This window comes from Arachis stenosperma, chromosome 6 (genome assembly GCF_014773155.1).
Source record: "Arachis stenosperma cultivar V10309 chromosome 6, arast.V10309.gnm1.PFL2, whole genome shotgun sequence".
NCBI classification, from domain to species: domain Eukaryota; kingdom Viridiplantae; phylum Streptophyta; class Magnoliopsida; order Fabales; family Fabaceae; genus Arachis; species Arachis stenosperma.
Window position 1 is genome coordinate 6,503,749 of NC_080382.1, and position 21,597 is coordinate 6,525,345.

The 21,597-nt window shown below is 29.1% G+C and overlaps 3 protein-coding genes across 3 annotated transcripts; 1 reads left to right on the plus strand and 2 right to left on the minus strand.

The window, feature by feature from the left end:
• The first annotated feature begins 2,722 nt into the window (after positions 1–2,722).
• On the plus strand, positions 2,723–5,786 carry LOC130933274 (serine--tRNA ligase-like). The gene is made up of 7 exons (XM_057862841.1): positions 2,723–3,048; positions 3,125–3,392; positions 3,570–3,763; positions 3,876–3,979; positions 4,058–4,241; positions 4,345–4,524; positions 5,000–5,786. Exons 1-7 carry the CDS (start codon positions 2,845–2,847, stop codon positions 5,207–5,209), a joined length of 1,344 nt encoding a protein of 447 aa, XP_057718824.1. The 5' UTR covers positions 2,723–2,844; the 3' UTR covers positions 5,210–5,786.
• Positions 5,787–8,475: 2,689 nt separating this feature from the next.
• Positions 8,476–11,404, minus strand: LOC130933275 (uncharacterized). The gene is made up of 6 exons (XM_057862842.1): positions 11,151–11,404; positions 11,017–11,056; positions 10,631–10,711; positions 10,259–10,451; positions 8,962–9,229; positions 8,476–8,879 (listed from the first exon to the last, which is right to left on the minus strand). Exons 1-6 carry the CDS (start codon positions 11,199–11,201, stop codon positions 8,673–8,675), a joined length of 840 nt encoding a protein of 279 aa, XP_057718825.1. The 5' UTR covers positions 11,202–11,404; the 3' UTR covers positions 8,476–8,672.
• Positions 11,405–19,541: 8,137 nt separating this feature from the next.
• Positions 19,542–20,414, minus strand: LOC130933554 (cyclin-P3-1-like). The gene is made up of 2 exons (XM_057863185.1): positions 20,038–20,414; positions 19,542–19,749 (listed from the first exon to the last, which is right to left on the minus strand). Exons 1-2 carry the CDS (start codon positions 20,412–20,414, stop codon positions 19,542–19,544), a joined length of 585 nt encoding a protein of 194 aa, XP_057719168.1.
• Positions 20,415–21,597: the final 1,183 nt, after the last annotated feature.

The following is a 21,597-nucleotide window of genomic DNA, read 5'->3' on the forward strand; positions in this document are numbered from 1 at the left end:
AGGTATAGTTCCTCTCCAACCAGAAGACATTGGAGTGGAATCAAACAAATTTTTCGATATCTTTATGGAACGGTTGATATGGGATTGTTTTATCCCTACGGATCCAAGTCACAACTAGTTGGCTATGCAGATGCCGGATACTTGTCTGATCCACATAAAGGGAGATCTCAAACAGGATACATGTTCACATATGGTGGTACAGCTATATCATGGAGGTCCACGAAACAGACGATAGCAGCAACCTCCTCTAATCATGCTGAAATACTGGCGATTCATGAAGCTAGTCGTGAGTGTTTTTGGCTGAGGAGTCTGATTCAATATATTCTGTCATCATGTGGACTGATTGATCATAAGATAGCTCCAACTGTCCTGTTTGAAGATAATACAGCATGCATTGCTCAACTTAAGGGTGGATACATCAAAGGCGATAGAACAAAGCACATTTCTCCCAAATTCTTCTTCACTCATGATCTTCAAAATCAAGGGACAATTGATGTCCAACAGATCCGCTCAAGTGACAATCTGGCAGATTTATTTACAAAGTCACTCCCAAAATCCTCTTTTGAAAGATTGGTACATAAGATTGGAATGCGCCGATTTCGAGACATTAAATGATGTCGGCAAGAGGGGGAGACTGTACTCTTTTTCCCTTGGTCAAGTTTTTTCCCATTGGGTTTTTCTTGACAAGGTTTTTAATGAGGCAGTCCCCATCACTGGAGGATATTGTACTCTTTTCCCTTCACTAAAGTTTTTTCCCACTGGGTTTTTCTTTAGTAAGGTTTTAACGAGGCAATAATCCGAAATGGTCATCCAAGGGGGAGTGTTATGATAAACACAATAGATATGGATGACCATTAATGTCATGGCTGGATGACTCAGTTCTCATTTTACCAAGAAAGAATGTACATTAATGAAGGTTGAAAATTTTCCTTCATTATGCCTATAAAAGGAGGTTAAGCCTCCGTCCATATGACACACAGCAAGAATATATATAATATATTCCCTCTCTCTCTTTCTTACTATAAAGCATTTATTTTCCTTTTCTTATTACACACAACCAAATAATAAGAAATCGATTCCCTTTTATGTTGCAATCAAATACTCTTCTCCTTATATTACTATTACAATTCTTTCTCTTCTTTTATTTTATAAGTATTTTAAATTCTATTTTCTATTACTCTTTACATATAATATTAATAGCAATATTAACCATCTTTATTATATTGAGATAGTAACAATAAACAAATGCAATTCTCTCTCTCTTTATTTTTAATACTTTTTCTTATCTTTGTGTATATATACACAATACAACATATAATATTATTATATATATATAAAAATTATTGAGCTAATTATATTAATAATAGAATCTTCTATTTATACATCTTTATTTTATATATCTTTTATTTATTTCACAATAATTATGACTATTTTTAACTAGTTTTTTTTGTTACTAATATTTTTTATTTTTTTTAGGAACGATTATTGATGGTTGAACTTCGAATTTGAAGTCATACGTATGCTTAGTCACACGTCTAGAGTCGATGCTTAAGCAGAGCATGCTTATGGTTAATCAGATAGAAGTGTTTTTAGACAAGAGGAAGTAAAGAGAGTTAATGGAATATTTTAGTGTATAATAAGAATTTAGGAATGTTTAATTTAGTAGGATATCAGATGTTTATTATTTTTTGATATTTGAATGATTATTTTAAATAATGTAAATGTATTATGTTTAAGAAATTAATAGTATTTTATTTTAAATATTTATTTTTTAACTCATATTAAATTAAATAAATAACTTATTATATATATTGTATAAATATTTTATTAGCATTTTAGCGAATTCAACAAGACAAACAAGTATAGAGGGTTATACAAAGTTGTGATACAATCTCCCTCTTTTTTATTTTTTTTGGGGGGATGTGCTTACATTTTTTTGGTTGAACTTGTAACTCATTGTTAAAAATTGAAATTAATAAATTAATGGTATTAGTAGAATTTTAGTCCGAAAATATTATTAGTTAAAAATAGTTATAATTTACTTTATTTAGTATTTATTATTTGTTATAATAAACGATAATTAATGAATACTAAATAAGATAAATTTTAATTTTTTTTGTTTCTTTAACATTATCGATCCCAGTCCTAACTAAGGTATTTGCAGTCATGATTAAAATTTTTATTTAAAATCGTATTAAATTTATCAGATCAGATCGAATATTTATATTTTTTATTCTTTTATTCACTCGATATATTTGCAGATTGCTAATTGGATTAGATATTAAATATATATATAAAATATAAAATATATTTAAAAAATTAATATTTTTTATTATAAAAAAATCTTTTTTATTTTTTAAAATTTATTTACTCTTAAAATAGTATTAAATTAATTTTTTAAAATAATAGAATAAAAATAAAACAATTTATATGAATAATAATTATTAATTAAAATAAAATATGAATGCAATATATATATTATTTATTTATTTATTATGTGATATATGCGATCCAATTTTATTAGAGTGCCGGATTATATCCAATCGAATACGAATAAATATTATGAATTTGTGATTCGATTCATGACACTTTTAGTCCTTATATTTTCATATAATATTTTTAATTATATATTTATTATATTTATTATTATTTAATTATATTTATTATTATTTAATTATTTGTGCTCAAATATTTTTGGGATATATGATAGTTTTCACTTGTTTACACTAAGGAAGTGGTCTGGTAGAAGAGGAAAAAGAATAACGCAATTACGCAACACAAAGCTTCTTAAACCCTATTGCTTTGGGAAGCGGAAGCACCAGCAGCGGCGGCGGAGGGTTGAAGATGTTAGATATTAACCTGTTCAGGGAGGAGAAGGGCCACAACCCTGAACTCATCCGCGAATCTCAACGCCGTCGTTTCGCCAGCGTCGAACTCGTCGATGACGTCATCAATATCGATAAGGAGTGGCGCAAGCGTCAATTCGAGCTCGAAACTCTCCGCAAAGACTTCAACAAGATCAACAAGGAAGTCTCCAAGCTCAAGCGTGTACGCTACTACTTCACTCTCTCAATTCCTTTCATTCATTTTCTTCAATTGCATCATTTCTTCAATTTTTCCTCAGGCTGGTGAAGATGCAACCAAGATTATTGCCGAATCGGAGGAGACTAAGAAACTCATTGCTGACAAAGAGGTCGAAGTTCGCGACACTCTCAAACTCTTGAACTCTAAATTGGAGAGCATTGGAAACCTTGTCCACGATTCTGTTCCCGTCAGTGATGATGAGGCCAACAATGCTGTCATTCGAACGTGGGGAGAGAGGAGGCTCGAGCCTAAGCTAAAGAATCATGTCGATCTAGTTGAGCTTCTTGGATTAGCAGACACAAAAAAAGGTCACAACTTTTCTTTTTATGATCTTCAATTCAATGCCTGTATCTATTGTTGTACCATTGGACTAGGAGTTGACTTTAAATTTTTAGCATGTTGAGTTTTGATTTACTATACAGACTATGTTATTACATGGAGCATATCTTTTGCATTTCAACGTCATGTTGCTTGATACATAACAGGAGCTGATGTTGCTGGAGGTAGAGGCTTCTATCTTAAAGGAGATGGTGTTCGTCTTAATCAAGCACTGATAAACTTTGGTCTTGATTTTTTGGAGAAAAGGGGATATACTTTGTTGCATACTCCTTTCTTCATGAGAAAAGATATAATGTCAAAGTGTGCTCAATTAGCACAATTTGATGAAGAGCTTTACAAGGTACCGAATATTGGTTAACATGTTTAAATCTGTGTGTTGGAAGCCCTGTTGTATTATGACAGTCACTAAAGCTTAAAATGAAATTTTCATCCCACCATTATTTGTTATGCAGGTAACGGGTGAAGGAGATGACAAATATCTGATAGCTACGGCTGAGCAGCCCCTATGTGCTTATCATCTAGATGATTGGATCCACCCAACCCAGCTACCTATAAGGTATTCATTGATCACATTTAATAATGCATGGTAAATTGGAAGAGTATTGTTTTTAACCTTGAAAATATGTTTTTTTAGATATGCTGGATATTCATCTTGCTTTCGAAAAGAAGCTGGCTCACATGGTCGAGATACTCTTGGGATATTCCGTGTTCACCAATTTGAGAAAGTGGAACAGTTTTGCCTTACTAGCCCAAATGACAATGATTCATGGAACATGCACGAGGAAATGTTAAAAAACTCTGAAAATTTCTATAAAGAAGTATGTTTTTGCCCTCATAAAAGCATGTTTGTTAATTATTCTAGTTGTTTCCTACCTACGTTGACTTCCCAAACCCCTAATTCCCTTTCAATATTTGCTGCAGTTGAACATTCCATATCAAGTTGTTGCCATTGTGTCTGGTGCTTTGAATGATGCTGCAGCAAAGAAGTATGATCTAGAAGCATGGTTTCCATCTTCACAAACATACAGAGAGCTAGTATCCTGTTCAAACTGTACAGACTATCAGTCCCGAAAACTAGAAATTCGATACGGGCAAAAGAAGGTCAGTTATGTTGAATATCGTTATCAATGTTTTGATATGCCACGTGTGGAATCTGATCCCACATCCCCTCAAATGCTATATCATTACCAGTGCAGTAGCTATTTCTTCCGGTCAAAGGAAGAAAAAAAAGCTTTAGTAATATTTCTCAACAATTTGGTACTAGCAGATTTCATTTCTGTTGCCTGGTATATGTCAATAATATTCATCTGAATTCATGATATGCATTATATCTTGTAATTTCTTAAGAGCAAATATTGATGATGATGATGACAATGATGATGCATGTGTGCCAAGAGTGGAGTTGTCTATGCATATATTCTGTGATTAGACTTACAGGTCTTTGTATTCTTTATTGTGCTATATCTGAAATAGATGCACCTTTTTTGTTATTTAAGTTGAACGATATTTTGTTTTGACACTTACCTATGCACCAATGATCTTTCATAATTCTAACTTATCCTCTTTGATGTTGCAGAGCAATGAGCAAATGAAGCAATATGTTCACTTGTTGAACTCTACTCTCACAGCTACTGAGAGGACCATTTGCTGCATACTTGAGAACAACCAGAAGGAGGATGGTGTAGAGATACCCGAAGCCCTCAGACCATTCATGGGTGGAAAGACTTTCCTACCTTTCAAGAACCAACCAGTTAGTGAAGCCAAAGGGAAGAAATCAAAGGCCTAAATTTCATTTAGTCTCAATGATATTTATGAAAAAAGAAAATGTTCATTCACGATTTTGTTCAGAAAGGACGCACTTAGATATTCAAACTATAACTTAAGTTACTACATTGTAGAAGTCTTAACAAAAGTTTTATTTAATGACCTTATTCCTTGCTGGCTTGCATCACATTGTTGATGTGAATGATGATATTATTCAGCCCATCCTGTTGTAATGTTATAATTTTGGTTGAAGGGGCATAAACCTCAAATACTAGAAGATGTTGTGGGATTCTGAAGTCTTCGTGGTTTCTGTCTTGCAGGTCATTGAAATTGAACCATGTTCAATTTAATGGATCTGCGTCTATCCTGGCTTCAATTACAAATTTTTTTGAAAAGAGCAATACCGCCTGGAAATTTGGGACTAAACTATTGAAACAAGTTTTGTAATAGAATATTGACACACCAGATGCATTGTTGTGGTGCCCAATCTTTTTAGCTGGCTCTTAACAGAGTAGCATTCACGGTCATAGCTCATTTAGGACACTGTTTTTGATTTGTTCTTTTGGGAGAATGAACAATAAGAAACATCATTTTTTGGTATAATTTTTCTCTTGGTGCGCATAGTAACTAAGCTCAAAATGACCACGATCTGAGGCAGTGATTATTACTGATTGTCGCTTAATAATACATACCATTACTATTAGAGCCTGGAAAGGGGATATTTTATTGCAAATTATTGTTGTGTACTATTGAATAATGAGTAATGACCAACAATGTTACAGGGTTTCAATAAAAACATAAGAATAGACGTTAAATAAAATAAAATAATAAAATAATAACTTGCCAACATGAACAACCATATCTAGCTGTACAAATAATATATCTACTCTCTAAACATTGAACCTCCAGATTCAAAATCTTATAACTTGAGCATCCTTAACTTTGTTGATCAAATGATCTGAAACATGCTGTGATTCTTATGAATGATGATGACAAACAGATTATACATGTATGTAAGCTTTGGCTTGAAGAAGTAGCATATCTACTACCTGTTGTGTAAGGGGTCAGGAGAGGATGGAACTTCTCTATGAACTGTCTCGAAAGAGTAAGAGCCTCCATCACCATCTGTTTCATTATTGTTAATGCAGCTTTTCCTCCAACATGGAGGAGATTGAAGAACATACTCATCCACTAGTGTTACTTTTACATATCTACCACCCAACACTCCATCTCTTAGAACTGAAACACTTAATAGTATCATCAATAAGAGACACCCCACTTGACTCCTTGATGAACTTGACATCATCAAGAATGAGAATGTGTAAGAGATAGTAGGAAAAAAAGAAGGATCTAATTAGTAGTGTCAAAAGCTCAAACAAGGTTAAGGCTCAACTAGATTAGTATTTTTTGTTATAAATGGGGCCAGTTTTTTCTCTGTTTCCACGAACTTCCACGTGTGAATCGGCCATAATGGAAACTGTAGTAGAGAAAGAACAAATGGTCAAGGTTGTGCCTCACTTAATTAGTAATATAATTACCGAATCACAGTTCATATTTGACCGTTTTTCCATGTGCTCATATAATGAATGTTAATGTTAATCAAATACAAGAAACTAGAGTTTAAGCATTGATCTTTGGTGAAATAATGTGTACACTATTAGGTTTAGATACCAACCATTACATTCTTCAAAGTCAATTAAACAAGTCCATCATTGAACCGCAATTCCAGGATGAAGACTTGGACCCCTTTGTTTAGTTTATTATATGATGCCATTTTTTTCATACTTAAAGTCTAAAATTACACTTAATGTCTCCACTTAGCTTGTGTTATTTTTCTCAATGAAATTTTCTAATGCTAATGCATCATTTCTTTAACTATGTCCTATGGTATCTTCACATTTTTAGCAATATCAATGTCTCACAAAACTAAGATATTTGGCAGTTGAAGGAGCAAGCGATTTCAGTATACAGTACATGGTATCTTTTTTAGCTCACGTTTTGTTTTCTAATTAGGCTTAAAATGTTTCGAGTGATGTATTTTATTTTAACAAGGGCTTGTTTGTTTCTTTGGAGTTGTTTGTGGCAGCTTTTACATTTTGTTGTGTTGGGGTTCGCTTGCTTCTATTTAGCTGCATAGTTGTGTCAGAAATTTGTCATTAACTGATTATTAAAAACTTGTTCTAATGACTTGTGACCCTGAGCTCGATTTCAATTAACTGAATACTACTTCAAGTTGTAGACACTGTCTTGGTCGGTTCCTAATAGTTCTCAATGTTAATCGGGGCGAAGTTTATTGTCTCGACTCTCGAGTTTCTAACTTTAGTTGGCATTGGCATAAATAGATTTTTTTATACTAGTTGCATTTTTACTGTTTTTGGTACCATAAAATATGTACTATTTGGACACATTAATTTTTCAATGTAGTAATACAATTACATATTGTAGGTGATGTTACTGGGACCACTTGGCCCAGAAGTGTGAGCATCTTGTGGTTTGTTTCTTCCTCGGGCTTCTGACCCCTTATTTTACCAGAAAAGGTAACTATTTTTGGCATCAACTAGGTGAAAGACTTGTATGGGATTTGACTTCTGCTAGGAATTGCTGAAATCTGAGGGGATCATTAATGGTATTTGAGTCAAGTGATGGAGGCCATGACCAAAAAAAAAAAATAAAAAAAAAAATCAAGTGATGGAGGCATAATGATTATATTGTATTAGAAATTTTATTGTAAATGTCTGATATTCTTATTGGCTGTTGCCTCTTAAGAGAATAAGAGTTATTGAAGCAAACAAATAAAGTAGAAATCGGTTGGTTGGTAGAGTCTATTGACAACGGAGCATAGTTCATTAGGAGTAGTAATTTCTGCCTAACCTTGATGATTTTCGGAGCCAAATCAATCATGTCCAAGCATGCTAAGTTTGACAATTTGTCAGCATAGTTATGTAATCATGACATCACACGCAAGTGAATGCAAACGAACCGTCCATAACTACAATTTTTGGTGGGGTTGATTCAGTAGAGTGTTTTTAAACTATGCTAATTCATTATATTTTATAACATTTTCATTAAATAACATTATTTCTTTAAATCTAGTTAATACATTGACACATAGCACCATTGCTTCGATACTGACTTAGTAACTCGTCAACAAAAAAAAGCAGCTCCTTATTATGCCTATGACACAGTCAGCTTGAAACTTTGAAAATGTGCTAAATGTCTATATCGTCTTCACTCCAGTTTCCACTACATTAAGTGCTTACTGAGCCGAACCAGCATTTGCGAAAACTGTTTACAAATTACAAATGAGCTGGTATATTATCTGTCGAATAATTTGTGTAGTTGCAGTGTATTACACCTTGCAATGTCTAAGACAAATGCTTGTAGTTCCGAAAATCACAAGTTATTCGCCTTTATATTGCACAAATGAATGAATACATGATTTTTAATCTGTGAATTATATTTCATTGACACTATCCAGATTCCTGTCAAACTGATACTGTGAAGAGGTAAACCTTTAGTACAACGGCTAAAGCCAGCTGCAACAGAAAAATGCCAGCAACAATTAAGAACCACCTTTCACCTGCCGATACGATATGTGCCCGGAGATTAAGCGCCAGAAATGTCGCTGACATTAACCCAGCCACAGCTGCAATCACCCATCTAAATATCTCCAGAGGCACAATGGACATACACTGCACCAAACAAGGGGTTTCAGGGGGTAATATGATGGGAAATGCCAAAAGGGTGAGAAAAAAAGTATGATCAGCAACTTACCAGAGCCGGAATAAAGACAAACAGGGAATATCCATATAGACAGAGTAATTGGACAATGCCAGCTGGCACGGAGAAGTACTTGAGAATTACATATAGACAAAGTGGTACTATGGTAACATAACCATAAAACAAACCAGCAGACCAGGACACAAGATTAATGTCATATTCCCATTTCTCGTGCTTCAGCTTGTGTGATATATATGTCACAAATGTGCTCATAGATGCCGCTACAAATATTAAGGTGGTACAAATCCAGAAAGGTCCATACCTGTGTATTTATAGTGAATGTGACAAACCAAAGTTACACGCAGACGAGCATAGAAATACAGAATTCATTTCCTTTTACGACAAATTATGAAACATGTCCACCAAAGTCTAACAAAAATGGTTAACAGCCTCTATGTAGGAAAATAGTATTTATATGGCTAGAAACTACACACATGATATTATAATGGCTAACATAATGAAGAAAAGAAACCAAAGCCACATATAAAATGGTTAAAAACAAATAACTGATTTATGTCGGGGATATATTGGGCTATTTTACAATAAACCTTGACTTATGGATATTCTGTGTTCTAATGTTTATACTTTATACCTAGGAGATTCTAATGGAGGATAGTGTTGATCCATCTTATGCCTTTTGCTCTTCTGCCCATGATTAATCGTTACTAGAAATAGTTTGTTTGTCCAACCCCAATGCAGGAGTACTTGTTCCATATCAACTGGGATCAGTGCTTGATTACCGTGTATTGTAGTGGCACTCTTCTCCTAAAAATCAAGCTGTAGGACTCAGGAGCAGTATCTCTACATTATGGATAAATTGTTAATTACTAAGTTCATTTCTCCATTTGTTAGGCTCAACAAGACACTAGTGTTTCACTAATACAAAATCCGTAACTTCTAGCCAAAAGGTTTATTTGTTATTTGCGAAAGGTGATTTCCATAGTTCATGAGTGATGCAACTCATCACCCTATTTGAGATGCTTGTTTAAGAGATATCCATCGACCACCAGTCTTCATGATGATAATGTGTCACACTAAAGAAATAGAAAAACAAACCCAAAATGCCGAACCACTATTGTATTTTAGGTTTTGATTAACAACTTATGAATGACTTCAGTTCATAAGGGAATATGATACCAAGGCATGACATGGCAATTCAATATTTTAGCTCCCTCTTTTCGCCAAACAAATGATATTAGCATTATCTATGTTTCGTTGTTTGACAGAACTCAACCATAGAATTGGCACCTAAATAAGTAAAGCAAATTAGCAAACAACAAAATCAACTTACAAATCAGGGTTGCTAGCAGTTTTTTCAGTAAAAGTTCCTCTAAACGGAAAGAGTGAGTCAATAATCCTCTCTACAACATCTGAAGTGTCAACATCAAAGAAGGGTTTGTATGTAGAGAGTGCAAACGTCTTAAACCACCCACTCTGCTGGGATTCATCTGAAGAACCACCAGATCCAGGTTTTGAAAATGTATCTGCACAAAACGAATGAAAATAATTTCAACACAACATCTTCCTAACCATAATGAACAACATTAATGAAAAACAATATAATGTAAACAATAAAATTACAAGTATATATACTTGAAAAATAATTGTTGATTATCAATTAGGAAAGAAAACAAATAATTAAAATCCTTAAACAGGCACATACCATCGGCATCACGAGGAGGCCTGGAACCACCGGTAATCTTGCCCTGTGCGCTAGACGGAGGAAATGTCTGGAGATTTGAATCTGAAAAGAAAATGAAAAAGTTCGGATCAGATCAACTATTATAAAATCAGCTGACAACACTTCAGATCGAAGGAGAATTGATTATCCAGGCTACACTAATAATTAATAACGGATTCAAAAGATCCTCCTTCCAAATTTCACATAGCTACGGCTAGTGCGATGATCTAAAATATTGAAAATGCAACGAATGAACATAATAATAATTAGAACCTGATCTAATAATTTAACGGAGCTAGAAAACCTTACGAATTGAGATGCAATTGGAATGAGAATTGAAGAGAGAAAGGAGAAAAAGAATAATGTACCGGCGAACTTAACAGCGACATGGCCTGAATCTGGAACCGCCTGAAAGGAAATAAGGAAATATGGAGAGTGAGATGACGAGACGAAACGAAACGGAAGAGTGAATGGAAGAAGAGAGAAGAAGAATAGCACTGACAGGAACAGATCCTGGCTGGTTATCAATGGTAGTGTATTTGCCTGACATCATCTTGATGTTCAGATCTGCCTCTCTTTCTTTCTCTCTGTTCTTCAATCTTCAACACTTTGAGAGTTTCAGCGTTTCAACCTTCACCGTTGTCTTTCTCGTTTTTTATCCCTCCACACCGCAAATTATCGCACTTCAGAACAAGTTCTTTTTTTTTTATTTTTATTTTTGATGGAGTTTTGTGGAAGGAATATTAAGCGCCTCTTAGTTTTTCTTCGTCAAACATGGTGGTCAGTCTCGTAAATCAGTAAATGTCTCAGGTTTTTTTTTTTTTTTTTTAAAGGCAAAGGGGCGTGAATGTCTTATTAGTTTAGCGGGTATTTGATATAGCCCAAAACATTTTGAGGACCCAAAAAGAAAGAAAACTTCTTAATTGAACGGATATGTGTAATCTATATCTATCTATTATATAAAATTCGAATCTTAATGATAGAACAAACATAGTATATTTCTAAAAATATTTTCGATTTATTTTTTTTGGCTCATCGAATACATAATTTATTATATCGTTTATTTTGATTCAGTAATTTAATAGATGAGATTTTTTTAAGTTAGGGATAAAATTTAAATTCGTAACTAAATGAATATAAAAAAATTATATTATTTGAATTATAGTTTATTGACAATTTAATAGATGATTTATTAGTTATTACTTATTGTAATTAAATACAATAAATACAAATTAATTTGGTTAAAAAAATTATTATCTTCTAAAAGAGTATTTTATTTATTTATTTATTTTAATTCATTAAATTCAATCAATTATAATAAATTAATTATATCAACTAATTAATTCAATCAATTATTTTTTTATTTATTTTTAATTTAATAAATCAAATCAATTCTGATAATTTAAAAAATGAGTAATCTTTTAAGAACGAATTTAATCATTTACTCATTTTTAATTAGTTATTTTACTTTAAATCTTCATATATTTAGTATATTTCACTTTGTGTTAATCTAAATATCATAGTTATCTTTAGACTGTATGAAATTAGATAGTTTCTTTCAAAACATACTTAATTATATTATCTACAATATACAACAATTATGATAAACAAACAAATATAACTTGAATATATAATTTAATCTGAATTTAACATAAGAGTAAAGTATTGTTTTTGTCCTCAACGTTTGGGGTAAGTTCTAAAGTTGTCCCTAACGTTTCAACCGTTCTATTTAAGTCTCTACCATTTTAGGGATCCATTAACAGAATTGGCGGCGGGACAAAATTGAGACGATTTTGAAACATTAGGGACTTAATAAATAGGAAAAAAACGTTGGGGACAAAAATGATACATAGAAATAAATTTTAATTTTATCTTTTAATAATATCAATTTTTTACTATACATATTATTCAATTATTTTTTAATCACATCTAAGTAAATTATACTTAATCACATTACTTTCATTCTAAATAAATTTATTTTATTGTCAAACTCTAACTTGTTATCATTATTATAACGGATAAGTATTGTTTTGGTCCCTCACGTTGAGGGTCGGAATCGAACCCATCCCTGGTGTATATTTTGATTTAAAATCATCCTTAATGTTGTATTTGGTTTTAAAATCGTCCTTTTAATTTTTTTTCTAAATGACAAAAATACCCCTTTTTTACCATTTCATTCTTCTTGTTCTTCTTTCTCTAGGAGAACAAATTATGTTCTTGTTAACAAATTCTGTTCTTGTTCTTCTTCTTCCAGAAGAAAAAATTCTTCCAATAACAAACTCAACTTCAAATCTTAATACAGTTAACAAAATTCAATTACAAGAATTAAAAATACCCCTTTTTTTTCACCATTTTATTATTCTTGTTCTTCTTCCTCCAGGAGAACAAATTCTGTTCTTGTTCTTTTTCTTCCAGAAAATAGAAAAAATTCTTCCATTAACAAACTCAAAACTTCAAATCTTAATACAGTTAACAAAATTCAATTACAAAAAATTAAAAATACCCAAATTCATCTCCAATTATAAAAATAAAAAATCTATCATTTTAATTACCAAGAACAATCAAATACAAGAAAAAAGAACAAAAATTAGAGAGAAACACAAAATTCAAAAACAAAAATACAACAGTAATCTAGAAATCCAAAAATGCAGAAATAAGAATAAAAACAAAACTAACAAAAAAATTAGGAAATTAGGGATTATAATGAACAACATCAAATTCTCAAAATCTAACAACAACAACATATTCAATTTCTTTTTAAAACAGAAAGAATGAAACTTTATCTTATAAAAAGCATGGAGATCGCCGTTATTGCTCTTGGAGATCGCCATCGGGGTGAAAGTCATCGTTGGCCGCTGCTGTTCTTGGAGATCACTGCACCGTCGAGGTGAAGGTCATCGTTGGCCGCTGCTGCGCTTGGAGGTCGCCGCGCCGTCGGAGTGGAGCGTCATGCCGTCAAGGTGGAGGTCGCCGCCATCAGGGTGGAGGTCGCCGTCGAGGTGAAGTGTATGTGGCGGTTGTCTGTGATGGAGAAGAAGAAGAAGAAGAAGAAGGAGGTGGTGTGTGAAGAAGAAAAAGAAGAGTGATTGTTGTGTGTGAAGAAGAAGAAGGAGAAGGAGTTGCGCTGTGTGTTTTGTGTTGTAACGGTGGAGTGAAGAAGATAGGATTTGAAGTTAGAGGGGTGGGAGAATACAAGGGTAAAATGGTCAAAAAGGACGATTTTAATACCAAATATAACATTAAGGACGATTTTAAATCAAAATATATGCCAGGGACGGGTTCGATTCCAACCCTTAACGTGAGGGACCAAAACAATATTTATCCCTTATTATAATTAATTATGAATAACCTAAGAAACTCATTTCCTCATTCATTTAATTCTCTTGGCCAAGATTTTATTCATCTCAATTATTATAACCATGGATATCAAACTCTTTACCGAGAGTTGATGGATTTTTTATTGACTAATAATTAATTCTATAAGTATTTAAATCATACTTAATATCCATTCAACTAACACCCTAAAGTATTAGGTGTGCGGAATCAAAGTATAATAAACACATTGTTAATTACTTTGACAGTCGCAGGTCAAATGAAACTTTATTATCATGTTCATCTTGAGAACATCCTATGACAAATACATGGTAATTATAACCATTAAAAATTCTCAGAGTGAGTCAGTTCAATGGTAATATCTCTATATGTACCGTCTATATATATAATTTAATAAAGACGTCTATTAATCTTCATTCAATGAAAATCATTATATACATATTGATCTATCCAAATTATTAATATCCTTACAATCCGCACATAAATCATCACAAAATTTTGAGGGTTATTCTCCAACATGTAAATCATCACATGTTCTGAGATTTAGATTTGAACATAAATCGTCCTAAATTGTTGTGTTTTAAAAGTAAAAAGCGTAAATCATCACATAGTGGGACGATTTATGTTCAATTTGGTAAGCTCATTACCTTGAAACGATTTATAAGTAATTTTTGAGAAGACTTCCGAGCATAAATCGTCCTAGAGTGTAACATTTAACATATAATCTAAAATACACAACCTTGGAGCAATTTATATATTAATAGAAATAGGAAATTTGCGTTTTAAAAATTGATTTAGGAGGATTAGGTAATTTTGGGGTCTTTTTATTTTATTTAAGAAAAAAAATCTAAAAAAATACTTTGTACATCGTATTGTAGAATAGTATGGTTATTTATTTTTTAATGGCAATTATTATTAAATAAAATAGTATAAAAATTGAAAAAATATATTTACCAATCTAGGTGATAATAATTCATTTTCTAATAGAATAAGTTATTGCATAATAAAAATTGTTATTATTTTTTTTCACACAAACTAATATTAAGGATAGTGTTCCGGTGATATTACCAAAAAATATTAACTAATTCAATAGCTTTTGTAATGACATAAATCTACAAGTTTTAAAGCTTGGAATCATATTATAAAATGTGAAATTTTAACCGGTAAAATGTTAATCATATTGCTTTGATTTCAAGAATGAGTATAATACTAACAAATAAAATTGTTCTAGATAAATTTTAACAAAAATAAATTTTTATAAGTATTGCTATCAATGAGTAATTGTTCTTCTTTAAAGACAAATCCTTATATACTTTTTTTTTTCTATGGTATTTTTTGACTATGCATAATGAGACTAATCTACTGTGTATTGAAGCTCTATTTAAGAGTCTACGTCTAGTTACTGCACACAAGACAGAATTTAAATCTCTGATACTTACTTAAACAGATGAGTGAAATAACCACTCATAAACTAACTCAAATTAATTGACAAAAATATTAATTATTTTTGATGTTTTTAACATTGAATAACTTTATAAAATATTTATAGTGATAATTTTTATCTATATTTTTTATTTAATTTTAATAAAAAATTTATATATTTTTATGTATTATCCCGTACACGTCACAGAAACATACACTAATTTATACAAAAAATACGCTACTAAATTAGTTATTATATATTTATATATAAATACGTATCTCATTTGTAATATATATTTTATATCTCAATATATATAATAAAAATATGAAAGTGAGTTGGTGTACACATTTTTTTTAAATATTTTCATCATATATTTATAAAAATTTATTTTTAACTTCAAAAATTAAATCTATGACTTTTTATTTTTTGTATAACATACTTATCTACAAATCTCAAATTTATCATCATCATCATCTATAACAATCTATAATAATATATAAAAAAAATATAAAAAGTTTGATATCCAATCTCTGTTTTTTATCTTAATTCTACCAACAAAGAGTAATTAATATCACTATCATTAAAAAATATCACGAATATAATTATCAATTAAGTTTTTTTTATTCATTTACTTTTCTATCTACATTGTTATCTTCTTTTAAATCTTTATCTACTCTTATTATATATATTTTTATTTTTCTGTATATTTTTTATTTATTAAATTAATTATATATTGAAACACTTTTATTTATTTTTTGTTTCCAAAGAAATTACAAAAATTGATACTACCCATAATTAAAATTTTTTATTTAAATAAATAAAATATATATTTTAATTATTAAAATAAATAATTATAAAGTTATTGTCGAAATTCGTTCTCCAGACTTATCTCATTTATATTATAAATAAGATAAATATGTACATATCTAGTTTAGACCGTTAAGTGTATTTCGTTTACATTGTAAACGAGACAAGTATGAACTATGAAGAACGGATTTTGATAATAATTTTTATAATTATTTATTTCAGTAATTAAAATATTTATTTTATTTATTTAAATAAAAAATTTTTCATGATTGAGTATGCCAAAAAAAATTATAAGTTATCATAAAAAATTATATTTTCATGGAAACTATAAAAAATGATTACAATATTTTAATAATTTGTGGGTGATAAAAAAATTTATTTATGCTGAATTAAGTTTAAAAAAAATTGTGAGAACAAGACAGAGTATATATTTTTTGCAATCATATAATTTATATGGATAAAAGGAATAAAGTAATTTTTAAAAAGAAAAATGTATATTTTATCATTCTTATTTTTAGAAGAGATGAAAATAAAAAACACGTTAGTTTTGGGTGATATAGTTTAGTACTCTATGAGTACTCTCTGATTTACAATTACGTCGCACTCTTAGTAACAAATATAAATAAAAAATTATTACATACATACTTGTATTTTTTTTTGTTTTATTTATTAAAATTTTAATATTATTACTATTATTTGTTTATTCAACCACCAAGAGTTTTTATTTTTCTAAAATTTTAGAAAATATAGATACAATGACTTTTTAAATTATATGGTCTAAAATTAAAAGATAATTTTTTAAATAAATATTAATTGGTAAAATTTTATATTCTTGTGAAGTATTTTTATAAATTTTTAAATAGTAAAAATCATTAATACCATCAACGTAATTCTACATCATTATTATCATAGATTTAGTACATATATAAAAAAAAATTAATTTAAAATTTAAATTTAATTCTATTTTAATTTTTTAAAAATATTTAAATAAAAAATTATTTTTGACAGAAGTCTTTTATAATTATAGAAAAATATAATTTTTTTAAATAATAGAAAAAAAAGGTAGTCAAACAAATCGTGTAGTCGCTACTCCCACTCTATTCTCTTCATGCAAGATGTACTGGTTGTGATTTCAAAGTGTGTTTGTGTCCATAATCATAATAAATTTGTTAGGTCCTTGAATATTCTTTTTTATATTATTATTGTTGGTTTGTTCTTTGTTACATGTTATTTATTATGCAAAGAGGATCATCTTCTATAACTTTTTTATTCTTGCAATTCATTTCAACGATGTCACTTTTATCTAGTTTGGGATCTTCACACCCTATGTTTAAGGGAGTGAAATTTGAAAAAAAGAGTTTGTGCTTAATCCATTTACTTCTACTTGTGTATATCATGTAGCTGTCGATAATGTTGAGAATGCAAATGTTTTACTTGGAAAAAATTCCATGCTTGCCTCACTAATGGTATACTATGCAGCTGATTGTGGTTTATTTTACTAAAAATACTTGTTAGAATACTTGTTGTTCGAGTACTTTAAGATATGGTCTTTTTTGGATTTCTCAACTCAACTAAAATGGTTATGATTTTGAAAGAAATTCTCATTCTCAAAACATTTTTTATGAGATTTTTTTTTCATGAATATAGCATTTGTTTAAACAAATTAAACTATTGTTTAGACAATATAAGGCGATAAAATTATTTATATAATTGATCTTAATATTGCTGAACCTACTTAGTGAATTGTACTCTTCCGAATTCTGAGCACATCTCGAAGGTCCACCTCATTTGAGAATCACTGTATTCATAAAAAAAGAAGAAGAGATTTTTCAAAAAAGTTAAGCGAAAGTTGCATATTTCATTCTAATTTAATCCGCAAATTAAAGAGTCTAAATTTTAAAAAAATGAGAAGGCACTAGTTATAGTTTTTAGGTTTAATTATTCTATTAATCCTTATATTTTTGCAAAATTTTTAATTAGGTCTCTATACTTCTCTTATTCAGGCTAATGTTATTTTTTTCAATAGAAACACATAATATTTTATATATATGTTGATTTGCATAATATTTTGGAATTTTTTTTAGTTATTTTTAAGGTGTTGTTCACTTTTAAATGTAACCGAAATTAATAATTTAATATGAATTGATAAATTATTTTATTTTATTCATTAAAATTATAATGTTATTACTATTATTTATTCATTTAACTAACTATAAAATTACGAATAATTTTTATTTTTTTAAATAATTTTAGAAAATATAAATACAATGAACTTTTGAGCTACATGAGCTAAGATTCAAAGATAATTTTTTAAATAAATATTGATTGATAAAGTTTTATATTCTTATAAATTATTTTTATGAATTTAAAAAAATAAAAATTATTAATATCCATCAGGTAATTCTACCTCTCTACCAACATAGATATAGTAAATATATAAAAATTTGTTATACTTAAATTTTTTTAATATTTAAATAAAAAATCATCTTAACAAAAATATTTTACAATTATAAAAAGATATAATTTTTTTAAATAACAGGTACGATAATGATATGAAAGTAAACAATGATAATTTTGTAGTATAATTTATTTAATTTTATAAAAATTTAAGATAATAAAATCCCAGTTGTATATTATCAATTTGGTTTTATTCCAAATTTAAAAGATATTTTAAAAAATATTAAGTGATATATTTATTCTTTATATGTGAGTTAAGACTTAAAAAGTAAAAAGTAATTTTTAATTGTAAAACCCTATACAAACAAAGAGAACCACTCAAATAAAGATGGCTAAAATGTATTTTTTTTAAAGATATTTTTGGTAATTAAAATTTAATACATATAATTGATTAAATCGTATTATTTTTGTCAAAATTAGGTTAGACAAATTGATTTGACCGAAAAAAATAATGAATCAAATATTGAATTAGTCTAAATTAATATTATCATTTATAAAAAATGATTACAATACCCTATTATAAAAAATGACTAAAATATTTCTATATATATATATATATATATATATATATATATTAATTTTGAAAATTCTAAATTCTAATCTTTTATTTTTCTATTGTCATAGGATTTGAATTTAGAATTTTCAGAATATATATATATATATATATATAATACGAGTATTTTAATTATTTTCTATAATAAGGGAGTTTAAAATTTGATTTACTATTTTTTCGCTCAAATCAATTTGTCTAATCTAATTTTGAGTGTTAAATTTTAATTATTAAAAAATATATTTAAAAAAAGACGTTTTAAGCATTTTTATCTTAGTGGCTAAACATGATTTAACACGTACATGTTAGAGGTAAACTCTGTATTACTTTGCATTACTTGTTATTATTGGACGACGAATCTGATATTCTCCAATATTATCAACCTTATCAAGCTTCTCACAGTATTTGACGAACATTTCAGTTGTCACAAACAATCTAAATTCCAAACTAAACAGAAACTCTAGCTCCATCCTGTTCATCTCTTGGGTGCTAATTCCCCCTACTTGAGCATAGTAAGCATTGCTAAAATATCTGCAAATATTGCCAAAAATCAATCATCTTATATTTATATATGATAAAAATTCATGTGCAGTCAATAAGTTGATAATTAAAAACTGTCAAATAATTTAAATAATTTGAATTATTTGATTAAATTTTTATCCAACCGTTCTTAGTTATTAACTTCATGTGAAATTGACTGTACCTGAATTTTTATTTTTATATATTTTTTATATTTAAATATATATTATATAATTTTTTTTACACATATAATATGATTGTAATTGTATATGGAAGTTTGGATAAGTAACGGTACGGTACCGATCGTCGAGGAATTTGACAGCAACAAGAAGGCTTGTAATGAGGAGGCGGTGAGCATTGAAGGAAGTTAGGTATCCACCATTTTTACTGAAATACCTGTCAATGTATATCTGCGCTATCACAAAACAAGAGGAACTGCACCCTGCATACTTTAAGATGCGCTCCATGTACCGTGTGATGCTCAACTTTGGTGCCTTCGATCCATGGAACACGGTGATATTCTTTGATGATATCATCATCACCAATTTGTCATTCTTCTTAATCGATCTCTCCCAAACAGAGGACAGAATAAGCAGAGCACGGGGTATCAAGGTCCCATTTTCTGATGATTCTTCAACTTGTAGTAGTGATTTGTATGCCTCTGATCTTGTAGGCATTATTATTAATTAGTTATTATTGCATAGCTAGTGGTGCATATATATCAAATTTTGTTCTAAGGAAAAGTAGTGGTTTAATTCTTGTCTTATTTTAGAGATATGACAGACAGGTAGAGGAACGAATATGCATATTTTGCTAAATGTGAAAGCAATTCCGTCTAGTTGGACCATCAAAGCTTTCATTTCCTTTCAAGTATCAATGAATTCTGATCTGTCTGGGTTATGTATTATTCGGGGTGGTGGAATCAGAATTTTCAAGTTGTTGTTGAGGTGAGATGGTCAAATGTAAATTTGATTTATTTATTTATTGGATAAATTAACTACTAAAATAATACCATATAATTTATACCGCTAACAAAAATCATCTTTAAAAATTTCTAACAACAAATAAATTTTCAAATAATTTAAAAATACGACAAAAATAATCAATATATATTATATTTTATAAGAAAAAAAATTTTATATTTAGTAAATCACTTATTCATTTGATTTGAATTTTAAAGATGAAAGTATTTTTTTTAATAATCTTTGCAAAAAATTTATCAAAATTTAATTTTTAAATATTTTTTAGAATATATATTTAATATCTAATTATTTTTGTCATATTTTTAAATATTTTAAAAATTTATTTGTTGTTCGCATTTTTGAGATTATTTTTATCTCCATTAAGAACTTTCGGTTATTATTTTAATAATTTGCTCTTATTTATTTAAAACAATTTAATTATTTCGGGGGATCATAATTCTTAAATTTATGGTTATTTAATTACTCTATAGTTTTATTAAATTTACAACTAAGTTTTTACGCTTCTTTTTCTTTCAACTGGATCTCTATATTACTTTTTATTTTATAATTAATTGTTGCCGGTGTAAAAAAATATTTGAATTAACTAAAATTTTTTTTGTAAATTAAAATTTTCTACAATAAAAAATTTAATTAAATTGATAAGTATAACTAAACCTAAATTTATTTATTAGCTATAGTTTATAGAGTGCATTATCTTTGGACCTAATTTTATAGTGGTTGGAAGGTACTTTTCGAACCTATTGCTAATACATGCATTTTGAGTTAGTAGTAGATTAACATACATGAACTAATGTGATTATTAATATGCCATTTTTTATTTAGCATATATATGGTTTTATTAAAGGTAATATTAATTAAGATAATAAATGTTTTAATT

Excerpts from the sequence above, each read along its gene's own strand:
- LOC130933554 (XM_057863185.1), bottom strand. The coding sequence starts at position 20,414 with ATGCCTACAAGATCAGAGGCATACAAATCACTACTACAAGTTGAAGAA. Across the intron at positions 19,750-20,037 it reads GTCAAATTCCTCGACGATCG|ATATTTTAGCAATGCTTACT; the intron begins GTACCGTACCGT and ends CAATATTTGCAG.
- LOC130933274 (XM_057862841.1), top strand. The coding sequence starts at position 2,845 with ATGTTAGATATTAACCTGTTCAGGGAGGAGAAGGGCCACAACCCTGAA. Across the intron at positions 3,049-3,124 it reads AAGTCTCCAAGCTCAAGCGT|GCTGGTGAAGATGCAACCAA; the intron begins GTACGCTACTAC and ends ATTTTTCCTCAG. Across the intron at positions 3,393-3,569 it reads ATTAGCAGACACAAAAAAAG|GAGCTGATGTTGCTGGAGGT; the intron begins GTCACAACTTTT and ends GATACATAACAG.
- LOC130933275 (XM_057862842.1), bottom strand. The coding sequence starts at position 11,201 with ATGATGTCAGGCAAATACACTACCATTGATAACCAGCCAGGATCTGTT. Across the intron at positions 10,452-10,630 it reads GCCTCCTCGTGATGCCGATG|ATACATTTTCAAAACCTGGA; the intron begins GTATGTGCCTGT and ends CGTTTTGTGCAG. Across the intron at positions 8,880-8,961 it reads TTGTCTTTATTCCGGCTCTG|TGTATGTCCATTGTGCCTCT; the intron begins GTAAGTTGCTGA and ends TGTTTGGTGCAG.